The sequence below is a fragment of the Leucopleurus acutus genome, assembly GCF_964270905.1.
Source record: "Leucopleurus acutus genome assembly, chromosome: 19".
Taxonomy (NCBI): domain Eukaryota; kingdom Metazoa; phylum Chordata; class Mammalia; order Artiodactyla; family Delphinidae; genus Leucopleurus; species Leucopleurus acutus.
Window position 1 is genome coordinate 44,294,140 of NC_139161.1, and position 21,123 is coordinate 44,315,262.

Here is a 21,123-nt window from a genome sequence, read left to right on the forward strand (position 1 = left end):
CAGTTGGTCTTGGCCCTCGGTGTGTTTCAGGTGGCAGCTCAGGGGAGGAGGGCGGCTGGGATATTCTAGTGTGCTCCGGACCCAGCCAGGCCCTCTGCCAGCTTCAGCCCGTGGAGTGCCAGGCCAGGCCCCACCTGTCACTGGCCCCTGGGGCTCCAGGCTGGGGAGGACAGAGGCACAGCTCTCCCTGTGCCAGGGGAGCCCTGGCTGGGGCAGCTGGCAGGAGGCCAGGCAGCCTCTCTGGGCCCATCTCCCCAGGGTCCCAGGGACTTCTTTTGGGGGATGGTGAGACTTTTAAGAATCCTTCTTCTTTTTTGCCTGCCCCTTCACCTTAACACGCATGTGGCTGGACACCTCCCGACATGAGTGTGTCGTCCCGAGCCCACCTCTCCCTCCCCAGAGACCCAGCGACGGCCCCGCGTGATCGCCCTCCTCTCGTGTTCTGCTCTGTCATTGTTATGCTCTGAAACCGGGCCTTCTGCTGAACGTCCTAGTTTGGGTTTTTCTGAAAGGAAGGGCCTGTTTGAAAAACAACAGCCAGTGAAAAAGTCCTTTGTGTGATGTCTGCCAGAGCTTCTCAGCTTTCCCTGATGTCCCCAGGCTGGCCTCACATTGTCCCCTGCACAGAGCCCTCTCTCTCCAGGATCTGCTCTCTCTCTGGTCACGGGCTGGGCTGGTCCAGCTGTTAAGGTGGGATGGGACCTCCTCCTACCGTCCACCCACTCTATTGTGGGGAGCATTTCTGTGTATCTCCGTGGCTAACCCTGGGCGAGGTTATTGTTTTGGATGGTGACTCCTAGTGACGAAGCCTCAGCACTTGCAGGTGTGAATGCGGGCCGGGGGATTTTTCCCTTCTGCACCCAGCACTGTTCAGTGTTTTCAGAATCTCAGTTTTTCTCCCCGTTGTATTTTGCCCTCCTGGGCTCCTGCGCAGTTCACAGAGGAGAAGGGGGCCTGGGAGGTGAATGGAATTGGCCAGGGCTCTACAGCAGGGTGTTCCCTGGGACTGGGTCTCCAAACCCCAGCCCTCCGGTGCAAGTGCCTTTACTCCTGGGGGCTCCTGCTAATAACCGCTTCCTCCCAGCTCTTCTCCTCCTTCCTCCGTGGAAGCTGGGGCAGGGCAGGTGGGGAAGGGCTGCCCCAGCCCTATAACCAGCCCCTCTCCCCCGAGCCCGTGCCTCCGTCCCCTCTCCTGCTGCTGCATTTGCTGTTGTGTGTGTGACTTACCTGCTCTTCTGTTTAAAGCTGCCTACTATATGCATCCTAGACAGCAGTTTATCTTCCCAGGTGAGTCCTTTGCATGGTTCCACCAACTGCCCCTTGACGTGACCCGCCTCTGTCCAGCCCTCTCCCTGGGCGCCTTGGAGGTACCCGAGTCTCACACCCACCTATTTTGAGAGCTAACTGTCTGTTGAGGCTGGGCAAGGGGGCAGAGGGAGTAGCCTTGAGACTGGCCCTTCACAGGAGCAGTGCCTTCCTGGGAGGACCCTTGGCATCCATCCAGTCCTTCGTCTTGCACAGACACTTCAGGCAACTTGTCCAGGGTCACACAGCTAGGAGGTGGCAGAAACCCAGTCTGCAGAATAAGGGGAGAGGATCTCTTGCTGATGTCTTATGAGCCTCTGACAAGATATCTTCCTCTATATAATGGCGGGGAAACTACTACCCGATCTTAAAGAAGGGGATGCCAGTTTGGGAAGGTCAGCAGCCTTCGCTTACTGGGCGGGCCTCACCTTCCAGAGCCTTGTCACACAGCGCCATCTGCTGGCAGTTGTTGGAAATGCCTCCAGGGCCGAAAGTTTATAAAGAAGAAAACTTTCAGGAAGACATTCTCGTTGATTCCCTTCCACAGAAATTGTTTTGTACACCTTCTGTGTGCCAGCCGTTGCATTTGACCATATTCCTGCCCCTCAGGAGTTTATACAATTAGTACTTATTTCTCTAGCTGGAGCTGACAAGCAATAGTACACGTAATCTGCAACTTTAATTCTGAACTCGACCATATGAAGGTTCTGTGTGTTTTAGACAAAGACTGTAGCTAACTTTTTTTTTCCTGGATTAAACAGGTCTGTCTTGAAGTCCTGGTATTTTGGTTATTCCAGACTTTTCTGTTCCCCAGCCCAGCTCCATGAGGGGAGTGACCAGGAGCCCCTGTTAGTTCTTACAGGCCCACCCCAGTGGTTCTGCAGGCTGTGCAGGCTGGCTGGGCTCAGGGCCAGGCTCCCTGCGCTGCTCTGTGGCTTCACAGCCATTTTTTCCGTGGTTCCCCTCCAAGAGCCTCCCTGGTTCCTGCTCTAGGGTGACGTACAGGGGAGCACCCTTGAAAGCATGGGGAAAACGTGCGGTTCTTCTTCCAGAAGGGTCCATCTTGCTCTGAAGATATGTCAGGGAGGAGAGAAGGGAAATATAGTTCTATTAAAACAAATGTGGACATATCTGGAGCAGAATGCAAAATGCACTCTTAATGTTTAAGGAAAACTATGAAGCTTCAGAGACATTTTGCCTTCCCCCCAACTTGGGGTGCGGTTTCTCCCCAGACCCCCACCTCCCCATGTCCCCCCGTCGCCGTGCATGTGTTTATCTTCTGTGGAAACATGTGAGCAGCGTTGGGTGGGTGGAAACACCAGGCCGCCCTTGACAGTCTGCAGACACAGTGCAGCGGTGTCTGGAAGAGCCTTAGAAGAGGCTTCCGGGTCTAGGATTCCCCAGAAATTGTACACAGGATGTTGGGTGCATGTGTGCATTTCCCTAATACGGCCCACGACCTCTATCAGACTCTCCAAGTATGACAGAGATGTTGAGAGAGCTACAGGGGTAGCCTTGGAGAAAGCCCAGAGGGAGGTTTGCTGGCTGGTGGGGGCGCTATTTGTCCTAGAGGACAGGGAGAGGCCCTGCTTAGCTCAAGCCACTGCCACCTCCAGTCTCTTCTTTTGCTGAAAAGGGGAGCAAGGGGCCCACGCAGCCCGGGGGCTGCCAGCCTCCCCGAGTGCGATTAGAAGGGACCAGAGAGGATAGAAAGAAGCCAGCGGCAGAAGCAGCCGTGGGGCATTTGGCCTGTAACATGTTGGCCCCACACTGCGGTGACCAGCTGTCCTGTGTCCCCTGGATGTGGGGCTTTCAGTGCTGAAGCTGGGAAGGCCCCAGGCTCAGGGGTCAGTGCCAGCTGCCCAGTCCTGGGGCCCCCGGCGTGTGGACCGTGCATTGCTCTCTGCCCAGAGGCTGCCCCACCAGCCACCCAAACCCTGAAGCTGAGGGGATGGGGCCCCTGGTCCCCACCAGCAGTCCCCGGCGGCTGTGCCAGGCACCACGTCACACTAGTGAGCCACCTGCGAGTCCGGCCTTTGGCCTCTGCTGGCCCGAGAGTCTCCCCACTCTCAAGGGGTGTTGAAACCAGCCCCTGCCTCGGAGCCGTGGAGAAGGGTCTGGCCCACACGCCCGGTAAAGAGCAGCCCTGTCGCTTTCACCACTTGCTTGTCTGGGGCGGTTTGGCCACGGGGCGATGGTGGTGACTGAGAAGTCTCAGCCTCCTCCCCCACTGGAGTCCCTTCCCAGGGCAGCGCTGTGTGGGCAAAACCGAGGGCCGTGGAGGCTGCGTCCGTGTTCTGTTTTAGGAAGAGCCCAGGGGAAGTGGCCCCGGAGCACGTGTGCAGCCCAGCGAGGGGCTGCTGGCGGAGCACGCTCGGCCCTGCGGGTGCTGGCTTTGCAAACACCGTGTCTTCCGGGGGAGTGGAAGGGGGTCTCATGCCTCATGTTTGTTTTCTGTTTCCTCCAGACATTTCGGCATTTCCTCAGGCAGTCCCATTCGCCGAGGCGGACAGTTCCCGGTAGGCAGCCCTGCGCTCTCTCCTCCTTGGGGACTTGTTAAAGCTGGACGCACATCCCTGACCGCCTCCCACCTCCACCTTTAAATCTCTGACCCTCCCATTCCAGACCTTGCCATGTACCTGGGCAGCCAGATGGGACACGCTTGGGCTAATTCACCCTGTGATCCAGTGAACTCAGCCATAGGGTTTTAGTTGCCTCCTGTTGGTGCAGTCAGCATTGGGTGGGGCAGTCTGTGAGGCAGGAGCAGTCTGTGACCCAGGAAGGCCCGGCGAAGGGCACTCAGCGTTAGAGAAGCCTGATTATACGGCCCCTGTTTATGGAGCCCTTTCTGTGTCAGGCCATGCTGAGTACTTGTCTCCCATTTTTTTGTATATTTCTCAGCCAGGTGTAAAGTAGGTGTCATCCTCAACATACAGATGAGGAAGCCAGCTCAGAGAGGTTAAGAAATTGCATCCAGTCACACAGCTTAGGGAGCAACAGAGCCAGTTCTCAAGTAGAATTCCAAGTCCTGTGCGTGTGCTCAGAGCCCCATACCGGTTGTCAGATTCGAAAGGGCCTTGATGGTCACTGCCCACCCGTCGGCCCCTACCACCCTCAGATTAAGTCCGGAGAAGGCCAAGGCCAGAGAAGGGAAACGGGGTCTGGTCCTCGGCCTCCTGTGTGTTTCCACAGCATCCTGACTGCCTTTCCCACGGCCAAGTGGGTCAAAGTAGGGATCCAGGCCTGGTGCCCCTTTCTCAGACCTCACGTGGGGGGTCCCCTGCCCAGCTGGGAGCAGAATGGCCCGGCCTCGGGGTCTCTTGGACAAACGCTGTTTTACTCTTAGGCTTGAGAACCCGCCCAGAGCAGATGTGTCCGAGGATCGCGAAGTGGAGGTGAGTGATGGCGACATGCCAGCCGTCGACGGTGCATCTCTCTCCTCTCTCCCCGGCTCAGCACGTGCAGGGGTCTGGGGAGCATGTGGGCACCGGGCCCTGTTGAGGGCCGTCTCAGGTGCCCACCCGCCACCCGCCGCAGCAGCCTCGAGCGGTGCACATGGCAGGGAGAGCAACGAGGGGTGCCACGAAGCAAGCTTCCTTCTGCTTTTCTGGTTTTTTGAGGCTAACGTAAACTCTTCATTCCCATGGTTTTCACCCCCAGCCAGAAGGCCTGGGCCCCAGCCCGGAAGACTCTCCTTGGGTCTGTCCGGGGTGGGGCCGGGTGTGTGGACTTATCAAAGATCCCCAGGTGATTCTGACTGTAGCCGGGGCCAAGAATTGCTACCTTGACCCTTGAACCAGTGTCAGCCGAGCAGTGCAGTGGCTTAAAGATCTTGAGCAGATAGCAGACTGATTTATTCTTACACAGTGGAGAGTCAGAAACTGTGTGTTTAAACAAAAGCATAGCCAGAAAGGGTGAATGCGGTCCAGTTCTTCACGCCAGGGGATGTTAATGCTCTTCCCCAGCGATTAGATGTCACTCATAGGTGGGTCTTGGAACATTAGCGGAAAAAAGGGCCAAGTGCCGTAGTCTGTGGATTGGGACATTGAGGCTGTGTGGTGCGAAGTGACCTGCCTACTGTCCACAGCAAGCCCCGCAGAGCTGCGACTAGAGCCCAGGCTTCCTGAACCCAGGCCCCTCTGCTCCCCGCCTGCCCCCGGGTCCCCTGCCCCTTCTATCCCCTCCTCCTCTCCTTCCAGGCTGAAGAGCCCGAGGCCGGCAGGTCGGAGGTCGAAGACGACGAGGACGAGTTGGATGACCTGCCGAGCTCCCGCCGGCCCTGGCAAGGCCCCATCTCTCGCAAGGCCAGCCAGACCAGCGTGTACCTGCAGGAGTGGGACATCCCCTTCGAGCAGGTGGAGCTGGGCGAGCCCATCGGGCAGGGCCGCTGGGGCCGGGTGCACCGCGGCCGCTGGCACGGCGAGGTGGCCATCCGCCTGCTGGAGATGGATGGCCACAACCAGGACCACCTGAAGCTGTTCAAAAAGGAGGTGATGAACTACCGGCAGACGCGGCACGAGAACGTGGTGCTCTTCATGGGGGCCTGCATGAACCCGCCGCACCTGGCCATCATCACCAGGTAACCCGGTCCCGCTCTCCCTGGGGTGGCCGCCTCCTCTTCCCCTTTCCCTGGGGGCCCTGTTATTTGTGTGGACACCCCGGAGGGCATGGAAGTTTTCATTTAGAGAGGTACAGAGAAGAAAACCAAAAATGAGGTGTAATTTCTCCATCATATAACCCCATTGACATTAAATAAATAAATCAGTAAAACAATACCTAAGGATAGAGAAAATTCAAATGTTCCAGAAAAGTATAAAGTGAAAACCAGTCTCTTCCCACCCGAACCGGGTGCTTCTCCCCAAAGGTGGATACTGTAAACAGTTCCTTATCACACCTTCCATTAAAATAAAAAAAAATTTGTATACACTCATGTTTTTAAACTATTTATCTATTTGGTTTGTAACTATTTATGTGTTTGTAAAAATACACACCAAAGAGCCTACTGGTTACTTTGCCTTCTTGGCTGGAGGGCAGGTCTGAGGTCTAATCTGAGTACCTGCATAGTGCCACGTAGCAGAACCTCCAGTGGTGTGCTGGTAAATGTTTAACAACCAGCTCTTGGGTGGTGGTGAGGGAAGCTCTAGTATTGATACATGGCATCTGTCAATTCCTGTGGTGTAAACACTCTCACCGCAGTTGATTTCAAGTTACCAATACGGTGTCACTGAAAGTGGAGTGGAATTGGGTCGAGTCCCACAGCTGGGCTCTGGGTCCTCTCTGGAACCCGATCGCTGGTCCTCCCCTAGTTTATTTAACCAGGCCTCTTTTGCTGGACACTTTGTCGTCATGAGCATCTCTGTTTCCGTATCTTGGTGAACTTCTGGCAGTACGTGTGCGGGGCTGGGTCAGAGTGCACGTTTGTCACGTTTTGATGGACGTTGTCCGTTTCTACTCCAGAAAGTGTCCACCAGTTTCCCCTCCCACCATCAGTGGATGAGTGACCATTAGCTCCCTGAGCACCAGAGGGCTGTGAAACTGAAACATTTTTGCCCATGGCATTGAAAAAGTTGTTATTGGGTCTTTACTTCTAAAATCAGGAAAGACAATATGAGGTTAGTGACGAATCTTTGGAATACACGTGGTGTCAAGAAAAAAACTAAAAACCACTTTAATCCCATCAGCCAAAAGAATACTCATTAATAGTCTGATGACATTCTCTATAGTTGGACCCTGTGCTTTGAAAAAACACCTACTCCTCAAACAAACTGTATTTGTTTACTAAGTAAATAATGATTTCCATCTTGCTTGCATATCCGAGATAACTACCCACTAGAACTCCCAAGCAGTGTGAGATCATCAGGTCACCACGTGGACCTGGTGGGGTGGGGACAAAATTCCAGCCCAAGCATGACACCATGATGCTTCAGGGAGCATGTGGTTACGCCAGCTCAGCTCCCCCGGATCCCAGCCTCAGTGCCGTCCATCATTCATCCTCCCATCTCTCTCTCATCCACCCAGTCCCATGAGAGATCTGAGTCTCCTTAAAGAGAATACATATAGCAAAAGAATATTAACAAAAAATTTAACGTGTTTTAGAATCTGCTGAGGGGACTGGAACACAGAAAAGCAACCGTCAGCCGATAGTCCAGACCTTGAGGGTCCAAGAATCTTATCTCCTTGGAGATGATTCCTAAAAACTAGCCCCTTCCTCAGATGGCTGAAGTCAGCTTCTCCCTGGAGCAGGGGAATGAAGCTACACATTCTACCTGGGTCCTTCCTCGCTCCGGGTTTTAGGAGTCAGTACAGATGGGGACCACAGCATGCAAGCCCCTTATCTAATAATCACTCTGACATGCCTGACAGCCACCCCTCCCCTCCTGCACACTCCGCATTGTAACAAAATCCCTGTGATCAGAAAATAACACGATCATGAAAATCATTATGGTGAGCCCAGAGCCCTGATGCTGCCTGGTTACAGCCCGAGAAGGCCAAAGATTCCTCCCTGGCTGCTGAGTTTGCCTGGGCGCGTTCCTGCCTCGAACTTCCACAGAGGTGGGCTGCTCTGAATTGCCAGGAGGCTTGGTGAACTGAGTTTCCTGTTCTGTGGTGGGCAGGCCCTAGGCCTCGGGGAACCGGTGTTCTTGCCCACTCAGGCCAGGCCCCAGCAGGAATGGGCGTCAGGATGGTCAAGAACGAGGATTCAGGCACCCAGGGTCTAGGGGACAGAGAGAGCCCTCCCGGGGCCGGTGGGCACAGCTCTGCCCCTGCTTCTCCCCGGCTCCAGAGGGGCTTGGGTTGGGCTGCACAGGCCCCAGATCTCTGCCTGACCCACCACTCCTCACAGCTTCTGCAAGGGACGGACGTTGCACTCGTTTGTGAGGGACCCCAAGACATCTGTGGACATCAACAAGACCAGGCAGATCGCCCAGGAGATCATTAAGGTGAAGGGGCATCCAGCTGGTTCCACAGTTCCTGGCTGTCCCCCGGTCTGTCTGACCGTGTCAGGGTAGTGGTGGTGGCTGATCTGTTTTTCCCTTTAGGTGGGGCACCTCGGGGGTGGGACCCCCATCTCCTTCCCTCTGTCCCTGTCTTGTCTGCTGGGAGCTGGACACCCTGGAGAAACTCAGTGGGTTTTAAAGACAGATGGCTTGAGTTTGAATCTTGGTCACACCAGCTGTGTGACTTCGGGCAGGTCGATTAGCCTCTCTGAGCCTTGGCTTCCTCCCCTGTGAAATGGAGACGCCAGTGTCACCTCCCTCGTTGGATTGGTGCAAAGGTAAACTGGGATAATCCATGGAGAGAGAGCGTCGGGTCCAGGGCCAGCGCTTGGTGAGAGTCTGTTAGAATTGATTAAGGTTTGAGACAGAGGTTCTGCCTTAAAGTTTCCACATCCAAGTTTCATGAGGACAGGGCTTCAGGCTCAACTCAGGCAGCCTTTTTTTAAAAATAATTAAGTAATTAATTTTGGGCTACGTTGGGGCTTCATTGCTGCGCACGGGCTTTCTCTAGTTGCGGCGACCGGGGGCTACTCTTTGTTGCAGTGCACGGGCTTCTCATTGCGGTGGCTTCTCTTGTTGCGGAGCACGGGCTCTAGGAGTGCGGGCTTCAGTAGTTGTGGCATGCAGGCTCAGTAGTTGTGGCTCACGGGCTCTAGAGCACAGGCTCAGTAGTTGTGGTGCACAGGCTTAGTTGCTCCGCGGCATGTGGGATCTTCCCAGACCAGGGCTTGAACCTGTGTCCCCTGCACTGGCAGGTGGACTCTCAACCACTGCGCCACCAGGGAAGCCCTCCTTTCATCTTTTAAAAGTAATTAAACAAAAATGAAAGAAAAGCTTATTTGTTGCTTTATTTAGCGACAGGCCCAGAGAAAAACTAGATTAGTGCTGGATAGGGCTTCCTCTTTCCAGGTTCCCGTTTTTGTGGGAAAGCTTTCTCTTACCAGCTCCCACCAAGTTTTTGTCCCTTTCCTGTCGTTAGTTAGTCTTGCCTTCTGTTCTTTTTTCTCCCTCCCTCCTTGCATCCATTGTGTGTGTGTGTGTGCGTCGTTGGAAAGGAAAAGATAAAAATCTCAGTGACATTTATGAACACCAAGATTTCCACGTGACATTTCCACGTGGCTACACTAATGCATTAAACTTTTGCAGCCCCCAAAACCCAAATATCACACTTAACGCCTTCCTTTGTAGTCTGTCTCATTGCAGAGAAGTTGGAGGGAGCTGCAGAGCGTCACACCTACTCTGTGATGGCCCCAAACCTGCTGGGCCCTGCTCCACACTCTGCCCAACTCGGCCCTCCTCCCCCAAACTGTTCTCTCTCCTTATCGTCAGGACACTGTGGGAGTCTGGTTGCTGAGTTAGGTTCAGTGAGCCATCTGGAAGATTCCAGGGCAGAAGAGAAAAGTTGTGCAAAGGTTTTAGAGCTGCAGAGCCGGAAGCTTCGTCTCTGCTGGCTTATTTATTTTCCCCATCCCCCTTCTTCTGAGAACTTCTAAGCCACTTCCTTTTGTACTCATCGCTGATATTTTGTGGCTCAAAATATAATGACGGGGGCTTGACCTTTGGTTTGAGGGCTTGGGGGCCACTCTAGAGGCATTGTGAAATTATGGGAAGGAAGGAGGGTTTGTGTTCCAGACCTGGGCACTTCCTGTCTACTCTCTGGCCGTTTGAGGCTGTGACACCTATTTTATAAACAAGGCTCAGAGAGGTACAGGCACTTATCCTCAGTCACACAGCTGGTCCCTGTTCAACCCAAGATGGGGGTCTTGGCTCTCTTTGGTCACTGGGGAAGGCTTGTGCCTTGGTTTGGTTTGGGAAATGGGCAGATATTTTAAGAAGGATCGTTTTACATTCAGGATGGTGTTTTGGGAAAGAGCAAGTTACTCTTTCCTGGAACTCCTGGCCTCCGTGGCAGGATGACAGCTCTCAGCAGGCCTGAGGGAAGTGGCCACGGTGCACCCCGAGCCCTCCCATCTCTTGCAGAAGAGCATCTGCCTCGTGTACATTCTTCTCTGACGCGCTCCCGCCCCACTCGGTCTGAGCTCTGCGCTCGGCTGAGTTCTGTCCGCTTCCGCCTCACAGCTCATTCTTCTACTTCCTAAATGTGGCTTTCGCTGGTTTTACCCCTCCCCGTCTCACCCCAAGATACCTTTAAAGCCAGGCGGAGTTCTCACACGTGAAGCACCCTTGATGTGGGAGATTGGGAGACGGGTTTACATGTACCTCTTTCTGACCCGGCAGGGATGCCCATTTCAGTCATGCGTCTCGTACAGTACCCCCCTTCTCCCTCCCCGCTCCCCGTTCCCAAGAGCATCAGAGCAGCAGGGGACCTGGGAATCCTGGCTTTGGCCTTGGATGAGATCATGCCTGCGTGAGGTCTCCCACATCCCACGCGCCTGGCAGTGTTCAGTCCAAATAGAGCGTTGGTTAGAAATCACCCAGCCCTGACCTGTCACTTGGCAGGTTGAGGAAACTGAGGCTTAGAAGTCAAGTGCAAGGCCCCACAGTGAGTTAGAATCTGGGCTGGATTTCAGCTGGATTTCAACTACCACAGCACAGGCAGTGGGACCACCTGAGCTCAGGGGCTCCCTCTATGGGAATTCCTCTCTGTTCCCCAACCCTAGCCCTTGCCCAGCCTGAGGGGAGAGGCCAAGCAAAGCCTGAGAGAGACCCCACATCACTCGGGTCTTTTATAACTTGACACAGAGAGTAGCATCACAGGGAACCTTTATATACTTCCTGACCCCCAGCCCCTCAACCCTCCCCCTTTCCACGCCTCATCTGAGTAGCAGGTGGGTGTTGGGCAGCGCGCTGACACAGCAGGAGCGCAGACTGGCCTGGCGCCAGATCTCAGCAATGCCGCTGAACTGCAGTGTGGCCTGGGGCAGGTGACTTCCCATCTCTGAGGCTGGCTTTCCTCCTCTGTAAAAAGGAGACAGTTACACTGCACAGGGTGGTGAAGATTAAATGAGGGGGTGGGGTAGGGCGTCCCGTCCCACTCAGGGCCTGGCCCAGAGTAGGAGCTAAGTCATTCGTCATTCACCTGCCCTCCGCTCCTGACGTGAGGCTCGCTGTCTTCCAGGGAATGGGCTATCTCCACGCCAAGGGCATCGTGCACAAAGATCTCAAGTCCAAGAACGTCTTCTACGACAACGGCAAAGTGGTCATCACAGACTTCGGGCTGTTCGGGATCTCAGGCGTGGTCCGAGAGGGACGGTCAGTTGGCCTTGGGCATCTGGACAGACTAGGGAGGAACTGGGCGGTGCTGGTGGGCCTGAGGTCCAGCCGAGGTCTGGGCACTCGCCGTCTGTCACTGAGGGGCAGCCCTCCCTGTAGGAAAGGCCAGGTCTGCTCTGGTCCTGGTCCAGAATCAGGTTTGGGTGACACTTAGGTCACTCGTAGTGCGTCATTCTCAGGCTGGCCCCCGTGGTGGTTGGGTCCCCTCACTCACATGTCCCCTGTATGCTCACCGACTTGGGCAGGGGACCAGGGTTCACGTCCCCATTATGAGGAAGAACGTCGGGTTCTAGTTCTGCAAATCTTGAAGGGGGCGTGGGGATGGGGAGAAAGGCTCCTTCCCAAGCATCTGGACCCCAGGAGGGAGGGCGGCAGCCGGGCTGGAGAGCCAGACCCAGGCTGGGTTGTAAGGCCCACAGGCAGATCTGATCTCCTGCTTGGAGATGCCCTTCACACTCCCAGGGTAGAGAGTGGCACCCTCAAGTGCCACTCCCTGCCGATGCCTGTTCTCGGCCTGCTTTCTAGAAAAGCCTGGTTATCACTCCTCGGTAACGTTCCCCCAGAGCGCAGGTGCCCTGGCGAGTGCATGATGGGTGTGCTGCTTTTCTGGGCCATGGTGGGTGGTGCGCCAGCCCCGGGGCGGGTGTTTGCCCTGCGGGCCTCTTTGCTGCTGACTGAAGGCCATGTCCTTGCCCTGGCCTCTTGGCCTCCAGACGTGAGAACCAGCTGAAGCTGTCACACGACTGGCTGTGCTACCTAGCCCCCGAGATCGTGAGGGAGATGACCCCCGGGAAGGACGAGGACCAGCTGCCCTTCTCCAAAGCGGCTGACGTCTATGCATTCGGGTGAGGAAGCCCCTGGCACCCCTCCGCCTGAGGCTCTGAGGCCAAGTGTGGCTCAAAGAGAGGGTCCTACTGGCCACGGGGCGGGGGGGGGGGGGCAGGGGGAGGTGTGCTTTGAGTCTGAATCAGCCACTTTTTTGGGCCAGTGACCACGTCCTTGACCTTCTGTTTCCCCACCTGTAAAATGGGAAGAATAAAGTACCTCCCCAGTAGAGCTGTTAAATGAGGACTAAATTAGCTGATCGTATAGAATGCTTAACTCTGGGTGTCATTCCCACCTGTTGCCCCATGAGGACGCTCACCAGAGCTCATCAAGGACTGTCCCTCTGGGAGAACAGGGAGTCCTGCCAGCTGTGCCCCACAAAGAGCTGGGGTGCTGACCGATAGCAACATAGAAATATAGAAACATAATATGAGCCAGATGTGTAGAGTTTTCTCTTCACCACATTAAAAAAGAAGAAGAGGGAATTCCCTGGCAGTCCAGTGGTTAGGACTCCGCGCTTCCACTGCAGGGGGCGTGGTTAGATCCCTGGTCGGGGAACTAAGATTCTGCATGCAGTGTGGCACGGCCAAAAAAAAAAAAGAAACCGGTGAAATCCGTTTCAATAGATATTTAACTCAATATAGCCAAAATATTATCATTTCAGCGTGTAATCAAAATAAGAAATTAAAATTCTACCCCACAAAGCTTTCAAAAGCTGGTGTGTGTTTTACACCTCAGTTCCCCTCCCCACATTTCAGTTACTCAGTAGCCCCACGTGGCCCCCAGGTTGGACAGGGTGGGTCTGACGGAGAAGGTCCCATCAGATAAGTCGAGAAGGGCAAGGGGACTTGGAGGGTCTGAGGGACGGCCTCATCCCGTAATCTCTCGGGGGATCCTTCCCTCGCGGGTGGTCTCTTCCTGGCCTGACCTTTAACTATCATTTCCTGAGCACCTGCGTGTGCCAGGCCCAGGGCTGGGCATTCTTGTCACGCCTCAGACAACCTTGGCCATGGGCAGCCACCCCACGGAGGTTGAACGGTTGTACCGGGATCTCTGGCCAGAGCCCGTGCTGTCTGAGTCTTCCTGCCACAGTGGGAGCACAGGGCCCCCTGGGAGGGAATCAAGGCGTTCCCGGAAGCCTGGCGGGTGAGGAAGGTAGGAGGGGGATGCTGGGTCCTCCAGCCGGGCTCCTGGCATCAGGGCAGCAGGCACCTCCGGGGTGTGAGCTGAGCTGAGCCGAGCCGTGCCGCCAGGGAGCTCAGGCCACGTGGGTGGCTGGTCTCCACAGGACCGTTTGGTATGAGCTGCAAGCCAGAGACTGGCCCTTGAAGAACCAGGCTGTGGAGGCCCTGATCTGGCAGGTTGGAAGCGGAGAGGGAATGAAGCGAGTCCTGGCCTCCGTCAGCCTGGGGAAGGAAGTCACCGTAAGTAGCCCCGCAAGCCCCTGCACTGGGAGAGGAAGGTGGGGTAGAGGGCAGGCGGCTGGCTGCCCTTCACTCAGCTGAGACGTGGGACCCAGAGGCGGACGGGTGGCGGGCAGGCCTCTTTGCTGCCGGCTAGGAGGTCTGTGTCCTTCACCACCCCACTGCTAACCTTTAAAAAGAAAAATTATCTTTAAAAGAAAAGGACAGGAAGGAAATAAAGATAATGGTTTTGACTGAACTATGAGATAAGATAATAAAGCCTGTATGTTACTTACTAGAAAGAATATAATAACAAATTTCACTGCATAAAGTACAAACAGTGGGGTTGTTGTCGTGTCAGATCTTTCCTCAATGTTGTTCCCGACCGTTCGAGAACAAATCAGGGTTTCCACAGCAAATCTGTTTTCAAGATGCCAAATCACAATACGGTCGCTGCCCTCACGTGACTGAATATCATTAATGGCATCTCTGCGTTGCAGTTTGTAAGTTCCCCCGCCTGGCACAGTGACACGTGAACGAGCCCGGGGGGGCAGTGTTCTCAGCGCCGTCAGTGTTTACCACGCGCTCGTGAGTCAGATGGGCCCGGAGCAGACAGATGCCAGCCAGGATGTTGATAAGTAGCCCCAGTAGGTACCTGGGCAGCACAGCATTGGAAACGTCTGGGGGGACCACCCGGCACTCAGCGCTAAGTAGGCTGTGAGTTTCCCGGCAGGGTCACCATCTGCCCTGTTGCACGAGCACCTTCTGCCTGGCTGTGCGTGCCGGCCTGTCTTCTCCCAGGGACTTCTTCTGAATCGAAAGGTCGAGGGGTGTGCTGTGTGCCCACGTGGATCCGGAGAGTAGGCAGCAGAAGGCCAAAGCCCCGACTCGGGACTGTCAGGACAGCTGTTCTGTCGACGCTCACTGCTGCCCTGTACTCAGTCCTCTGGTCCCTGCCAGCCTCCATTCCTGGAACGCCCCCAGGCTCCTCCGCCATTGCAGCCTGGCCAGCCCTGCACACCTTCCGAGCATCTTGCGTTTCACCTGTCAACGCGCTGCCTTCCGCTTTCCATTCCGAACGTCCGTGACCCCATTTCTGATCTCTTTCCTGTGACCTTTTATTCGTCTTTGTAACTGTTATTCCAGGGAGGTCGAGGAAGGAAGGAGGGGAGGGAGGCCCATGCCCTTCATTTTCACTGGAAGTGTGAGAGCTCTTCTCAAATTCAGTTATTTCACGGCCCTACTTCAGCCATGGCCAGTCACCTCGGTGTCGGCAGGAGAGTGAGGCGACCACCAGCCGGGGGGCGCTCGGGAACACGGAAGGGACCCTCGGCAGAGTGCCCCGGCCGCGCCCCCCATCGCTCCCGGCCAGCTCTCACGTCCTCCAATGCTGGCTCGCTTTGCAGGAGATCCTGTCCGCCTGCTGGGCCTTCGACCTGCAGGAGAGGCCCAGCTTCCCGCTGCTGATGGACATGCTGGAGAAGCTGCCCAAGCTGAACCGGAGGCTCTCGCACCCCGGGCACTTCTGGAAGTCCGCCGAGTAAGTACCCCTCGGAGCCAGACCTGCAGCCAGGCGTCTTGGAGGGCGCTGTCTGCTCTGTCTGCCCGAGACTTTGATCTAGGGAACCCCCAGAGCTGGTTAGCCAGAGGTGACTAGTCCCCTCGCCCAAGGGATGTCGGGATTCCGCTCATCACATTTATTTAGGAGACCCTTTCATAGGCCAGCGTCTCCCGCTCTCCTCTGTGGAAACCTCCACATCCCTGTTACCAGCCCAGTGCTGACGCTGGGCCCAGGCTGGGCCCTGGCAAGGAGGTTCTGCCTGCTATCCAGCCCAGCGTTAGCCTGGGTTCACAACAGCTGATTCATTTTGCTGTACAGTAGAAACGAACACAACATTGTAAAGCAACTATACTCCAATAAAAATTAAATTTAAAAAAAAAGAAATAAAATTTCTGGGTTAAAAGGTTAAAAAAAAAGAAGGTTCTGCCTGGGAGGGGGCCAGACAGAGCTTTACCGAAACCAGCCGAGCAGCTGTTGCTTAAAATGGCACAGAGCTTTCTAGCCCCCAGATTAGCCACCTGTCACAGGGACCGCACCACCCGGGTCTAAGTGCTGCTTTGACACTGGGAGCCCGTCTCCTTTCTGTGTAATCACATAATCCTTTGCAGCCCTCCGTGCTGGGGTGGTCTCCACTCCTGTCTTCTGCCTCATTCCCTTTTTTCTTTGTCCCTCTGGCTCTGTCTTCCAGAACATTCAAAAACAGACCTCTGCCCTGCCTCTGCGGGAATCTGGGCAAGTCCTTCCTTGTTCCCAGCCCCAGCTTCCACAGCTTTATAGGAGCGGGAGGGTAGGCAAAATTGTCAAGGGCCACGTGGGAAATAGTTTAGCTTGGCAGGTCGAGAGGGAACCTCGAGTGACGGCTCCTTGCCACTGGGATTTGCAGGGTGCCCAGCGGCGTGCAAAGCGACGCCACCACCACGTACAGTCTCTGTCACAATGACCCAGCTCTGCTATTTGGTTCAGGGACGGCCACAGACCCACAAACTTGCGGGCTGCCTGGTTCTAGTAAAGCATTACTTACGGATGCTGAAACTTGCATTTCATGTAATTTTCACAGGTCATGAAATAGTCTTCTTTTGATTCCCACCCCCCACCCCCCGATCATTTAGAAAGGTAAAAAACATTCTTAGTTTGTGGATTGTACAGAAACAAGGGGCAGGTCACACGTGGCTGGCCTCCTGGACAAGATGCATGGCTTTGACCTTTAAGGGGTAAGGCACTTTCTAGAAGCGTCATCTCCCACAGGCCCAGGACATAGAACAGATAAAGTGGGGCTTCTCTTGGTGGGAGTTGGGCAGTGGCAGGGGGCGAGAGCCTGTCTAACCCCTACACCCAGCGTAGCCCCCGGAGAAGCTATCCCTGGATCTCACACCTGCCCGAGTGTGTGGTGGCAGTGGCACTCCTCTTGTTCTAGAAAGAGCCAGATAGTAAGTATTTTAGGCTTGCAAGTCATATGGTCTCTGTCACACGTTCTTTGTTTTGGTTTTTTATTTTTTTTGACAGCTCTAAAATGGTCACAACTTTTTTGTAGCCAGATTTGACCTATACCTAGTTTGCCAGCTCGTTTTGAAAGTAAACCAAACCAGGCTTTGAGCAGCAGGTGAGGAGAGGCCCAGGCTGGGTCAGCCCAGCAGAGGGCGCAGGCAGGAGAACTTGAAGAAATACAGCAAAGTTGGCAACTTAGGCCAGTTGGAGGGACAGTCTGAGGAATGGCGATTTGGGGTGAGGGAATGCTGCGCCTTAGAATGCGAGATGAGATTCAGTATTTTGCACTTAAGGTGGGTCAGAGTCTAATACAGATTGGGGGCAACAGGTGTTGCCATCAGAGGTGTGGGTTTTACCCAACCGTTGCTGTGCCACACTGAGGCGACAGGCCAGGGCCGGGCCTCCACCCGCACGGAGCTGATGGTTTAATTAGGATAAAGACAAGCAGACGCACACTGTAAGCCCTCGGAGCAGGACGCTGCCTCATCACCTCTGTATTCTCAGCTCTAAGCACACTCCCAGGATGTAGTAGTTGCTCAATGAATATTTGACGGGTGACGGGGATGATGACAATGTGCTGAGTGCCGGGCAGAAACTCAGCTTCTGTGGGCACACTGCCCACCGGGGAGCTTGAGGAAGGGTGTCCAGAAGAGAGGGGTCATGGGAGCTGGGTTTTGGGTGGGAGCCTGGGCGTCTCCTGGACTCTCAAGAAGTACAAGGATCTGGTTTGTCAGACCTTGGGCAACTCGTTTAGCGCACCGGGCCCTGGTTTTCTCCTGCACAAAAGCGAAGGCTGCGCCGGGCACGGGGCGTGGCGTAGGGGCTGAGGGGTGGTGCGGTATTCAGGAGAAGGTGATTCCGGATTCCCGAAAGGCCACAGAGCCCCACCTTCCCATTCCACATGTGGGACACTGAGTCACAAATGGGGGTTGTTTCCTGCCCAAAGTGATCAGTTTTAGCCCCTTCTAGGAAGGAATGCCAGCATAGCTCAGTGAGTCTGTGTCAAAGCTTCCTGTTCGTGACTTTTACTTCCACACACTCAAGCCTCTAATTCTCATTCTCTCTTTTCCTTTCCATCGGTCTTGTTGCTTTTCTTTTTTTATTTTCGGGGGGGGCGGTGGCGGATCCGCTGGCCTGGCCTGTCATCTCCCGCTCTCCCGCCACCCTGATTCCTGTGGCCCTTCCTCCACCCGTCCACACTGGGTGCCCGTCTCCATCACCTGCCGGACCACGCTCCTCCCACGCCTGGCAAAATGGTTGCGGGTGCTCCCAGGCGCTGGCGGAGCCGCTACTACGGGAAAGGACGTTACGGTCACCCTGACTTTAAGAACAACTGTCCAGTCCTGGAGGAATAGTGTGTCTTCTGCTGTTTCCTTGATTCTCTGCCTGTTTGCAGTTAACCCTTTGCACCTCCTGCCTCCTGTTCTGTCTCTGCTTCCAGCTTCCCCTTCTTGGCATGTTGTATTCCCATAAGCGAAAGTGACGCTGGCAGCTCACATGGCCACCGGCAAGGGCCCTGCAAGCTCGTGTTTCTCTCGCTGGGCTGAGAGCAGACCCATGGCATGTGGCAGGGCCTCTGTCCACACACTGGCAGACGATGGCTTATCCGTGGTGGGGAGAGAACTCAGATCACTGGTCTGAGTCCCCAGGACCCCCTCTGGCCAGACTCTAAAGAAGAGGATGCAGGGAGCAGAAATAGTATAAACTCCGAGACGTCGACTTTGATGGTCAGAGGCTGAGGGGCAGTGGGCCTGCTGGTCGACCTCGGTGCAGAATTCTGTGGCCATGTCCCAGGGGTGAGCTTGGGGGAGGCTCTTTGTGCCAGGCTCCCTTCCAGGCTTGCTCTGCTGCCAAAGCCTGGAATGGAGTGGGGATGTCCCTTTCTTTGTCTGCAGGGAAGGAGGGGTCCCTGCCCCGTGCCCTGGCCGGGCCTCGGCCGCTCCCCTGCCCGCTCCCCGAGGGCTTGGGTTCTGACGCTGCTCTCCCCTCTTCTCTTTCCTTCTGTAGGTTGTAGGCCTGGCTGCCTTGCATGTACCGGGGCTTTCTTCCTCCTAATCCACGCTCGGCACCGTGACTTCTACTCGAGCTCAAACAGCGATGCGGGCACTAACCCAGGGGATGCGATCGCCGCCACTCCGGCCTTCTCTGCTGAGACTTCTTCTCTTGCTTTGTTTGTTAAAACTGGCCCTCGCCCCGCTCCGCGGCCTGCGTGTGCCTGAGTAACTGCTGTCCATGGAGGGTCCCCCTAACAGCACCCCCAGAACCGCCTTCCTGGACACAACTTCATCTCTCTCTAGCGCTTCTTCTGTGGGGTGGCCCTGTCTCCCTACTAACAGCTCAGTGAGAGAGATCCCCCGTCTCCCTGGTCCCCCAGCACACCGGCCCCCCATGGGGTGTGTCCGCAGGACAGGGGTCGGGGTTTTGCTTGGCTTTTAACCCGCGGGGATCTTGTCCAACACGGAGTGGAATGATTTCAGAGCTGCCGGGTGGTCCCCTCTGGAGGGCTAGGGTTGTGACACCACGGGTCCTGTTGCCATGAAAGACACCAGCTCAGAAGAGCTGTGTCCTCGGCCACACACTGGGGAAAGCTGTCCTGAAGCAAGGGGGTGGGACCTGTCTCCAAACGGTTTCACTAGTGAAAACGTTTCTGCCCTCTCCCCCCTGCAGCATCACTCCCCTTCCGTCTGCCCAGTGCAGACGGAAGGTACCAGACCCCGAGCCAGCGTTCGGCAAGAGTGTGGCTGACAGGTCACCCACAGGTCCTCCACTGCTTACCAAACACAGATTCCTGGGCCTCCCCGAGACCCGAACCCGGGTGTCTGGAGGCAGGTGCTGAGAACCCGCATCTCAGCCTGCTTCCCAGATGGCCCTGACGCACCCCAGCATTTGGGGACTGTTTCTAGGAAGGAGCACGCGATGCCACTCTTAGCACCGGCGGCTGGGTTTCTCTTCCCTCCCAGTTCCACTAGGAGCGAGAGCTTTCCCGGCTGCCAGTGAGAACGAGCCCCCCGGCGGTTACTGGGCGTGCTGGGTGCTGGGGCCTCCAAGACGAGCAGGCCCCTGCCCTCCAGGAGGGAGTGCAGCCGAGGCTCAGCCCCCGGCCGGGTGGAACCAGGAACAGCTCTGCCAAGGCCGTTGGCCTGTATCATCATTCCCACTTCTTGGTGGGGCTGGGTCCTCTGCTGAGCTTCTGGAACTGGCCCACTCATTAGCTAGTGCTGCCCCAATTCTGATCAAGACCGGCGGGGCTATAACCCTTGTTTTTGTTCCTCTTTGCAGTATTAACAGCAGCAAAGTTGTACCCCGGTTTGAAAGGTTTGGCTTGGGCGTCCTGGAGTCCAGTAATCCAAAGATGTAGCCAGCTCTGCCGTTTTTCTGACATTGTATTTCTCTCTTAAATGGGTTTCTAAAACATCCCAACAACCGCCACAACAAAAGAACAACACTCTTCAAAACGCCAGCCATCCTCCTAAGGGCTGCGGGTCAGGAGCACGAGGCCTCGGTTTAGACTGTCCGTCCGTAAAGACACTGGGGTCCCGGAGATGGAGCCGCGCCCGCTGTTTCTTAAAATGACATCACCAACAAGCAGACCTGTCCCGACAGACGGCAAATGTTTACATGTATGTTTCTGCAGAGTTGGACTCGTTGTACAATAGGTGATAATAAAAACCGTCTGTGCAGAGGTCACTGGCACCGAGGGCAGAAGTGGCCGTCCCCTCTGGAGGACCCTGTAGGAGTGAGGTACCCACACTGGTTCAGAGGAAGAAAAGCATCGTGTTCGTGGCTGTTCCCCAAGCAGGATGGTGGGGGACCACAAGGTTTGACCCGGCCTCTGCGTTGGCCCTAAATCCCGTCGTCCCTCGTCCTACCGAAGGGCTGCTGTCCCTTCCTCCTCTTGCAGAGGACACCCTGACCAGGAGCCGAGCTGGTTATGAGGGTCGGGAGTTCACAGAGAGCTTGGCTTCACCTTTGACCCTTGTAATCCAGTCCATACCTGCTGGAAAAAGCAGAGACATAAAATCCAGATAACATCTGGACTGATCCAGTGGTTCCCAGCCAGGGTTTCCAGTGCCTGGGAAGATGTTCCTTCCGTGAAGCCCGCAGGGAAGGCACCAAGAAGGTGGGACTGAGGGCTTTGGCTGTTTAGCTACATCCCAGTCCCTGACTGACATTTGACCCCAGAGCGCAGGCCTAGCCCAGCAGCTGCGTACACCATGAAGGCTCGATCCGTGAGAACAGGGAAAGTAGGGGGAGGGAGAAGTGGCAAGCAGAGGGTCCCTGAGCCCACCCTCCTAGCCACAGGGTGCCCCGG

The 21,123-nt window shown here is 55.5% G+C and overlaps 1 protein-coding gene across 3 annotated transcripts in view; it reads left to right on the top strand.

Annotated features, from left to right (window-relative positions):
• Positions 1 to 20,493, top strand: part of KSR1 (kinase suppressor of ras 1) — a gene marked incomplete at its 5' end in the record, with an annotated part of 148,063 nt that extends 127,570 nt beyond the window's left edge. For 2 of the 3 annotated variants that reach the window (XM_082861348.1, XM_082861349.1), the window contains 11 exons: positions 1,246 to 1,287; positions 3,773 to 3,824; positions 4,652 to 4,700; positions 5,505 to 5,884; positions 8,150 to 8,246; positions 11,383 to 11,516; positions 12,251 to 12,382; positions 13,651 to 13,786; positions 15,172 to 15,305; positions 18,085 to 18,165; positions 20,091 to 20,493. In XM_082861348.1, coding sequence (XP_082717474.1) covers positions 1,246 to 1,287; positions 3,773 to 3,824; positions 4,652 to 4,700; positions 5,505 to 5,884; positions 8,150 to 8,246; positions 11,383 to 11,516; positions 12,251 to 12,382; positions 13,651 to 13,786; positions 15,172 to 15,305; positions 18,085 to 18,165; positions 20,091 to 20,169 — 1,316 coding nt within the window. In that variant the 3' untranslated portion in view covers positions 20,170 to 20,493. The remainder of the gene's footprint in view (positions 1 to 1,245; positions 1,288 to 3,772; positions 3,825 to 4,651; positions 4,701 to 5,504; positions 5,885 to 8,149; positions 8,247 to 11,382; positions 11,517 to 12,250; positions 12,383 to 13,650; positions 13,787 to 15,171; positions 15,306 to 18,084; positions 18,166 to 20,090) is intronic. The other variant, XM_082861350.1, reaches the window with a different exon arrangement.
• Positions 20,494 to 21,123: the final 630 nt, after the last annotated feature.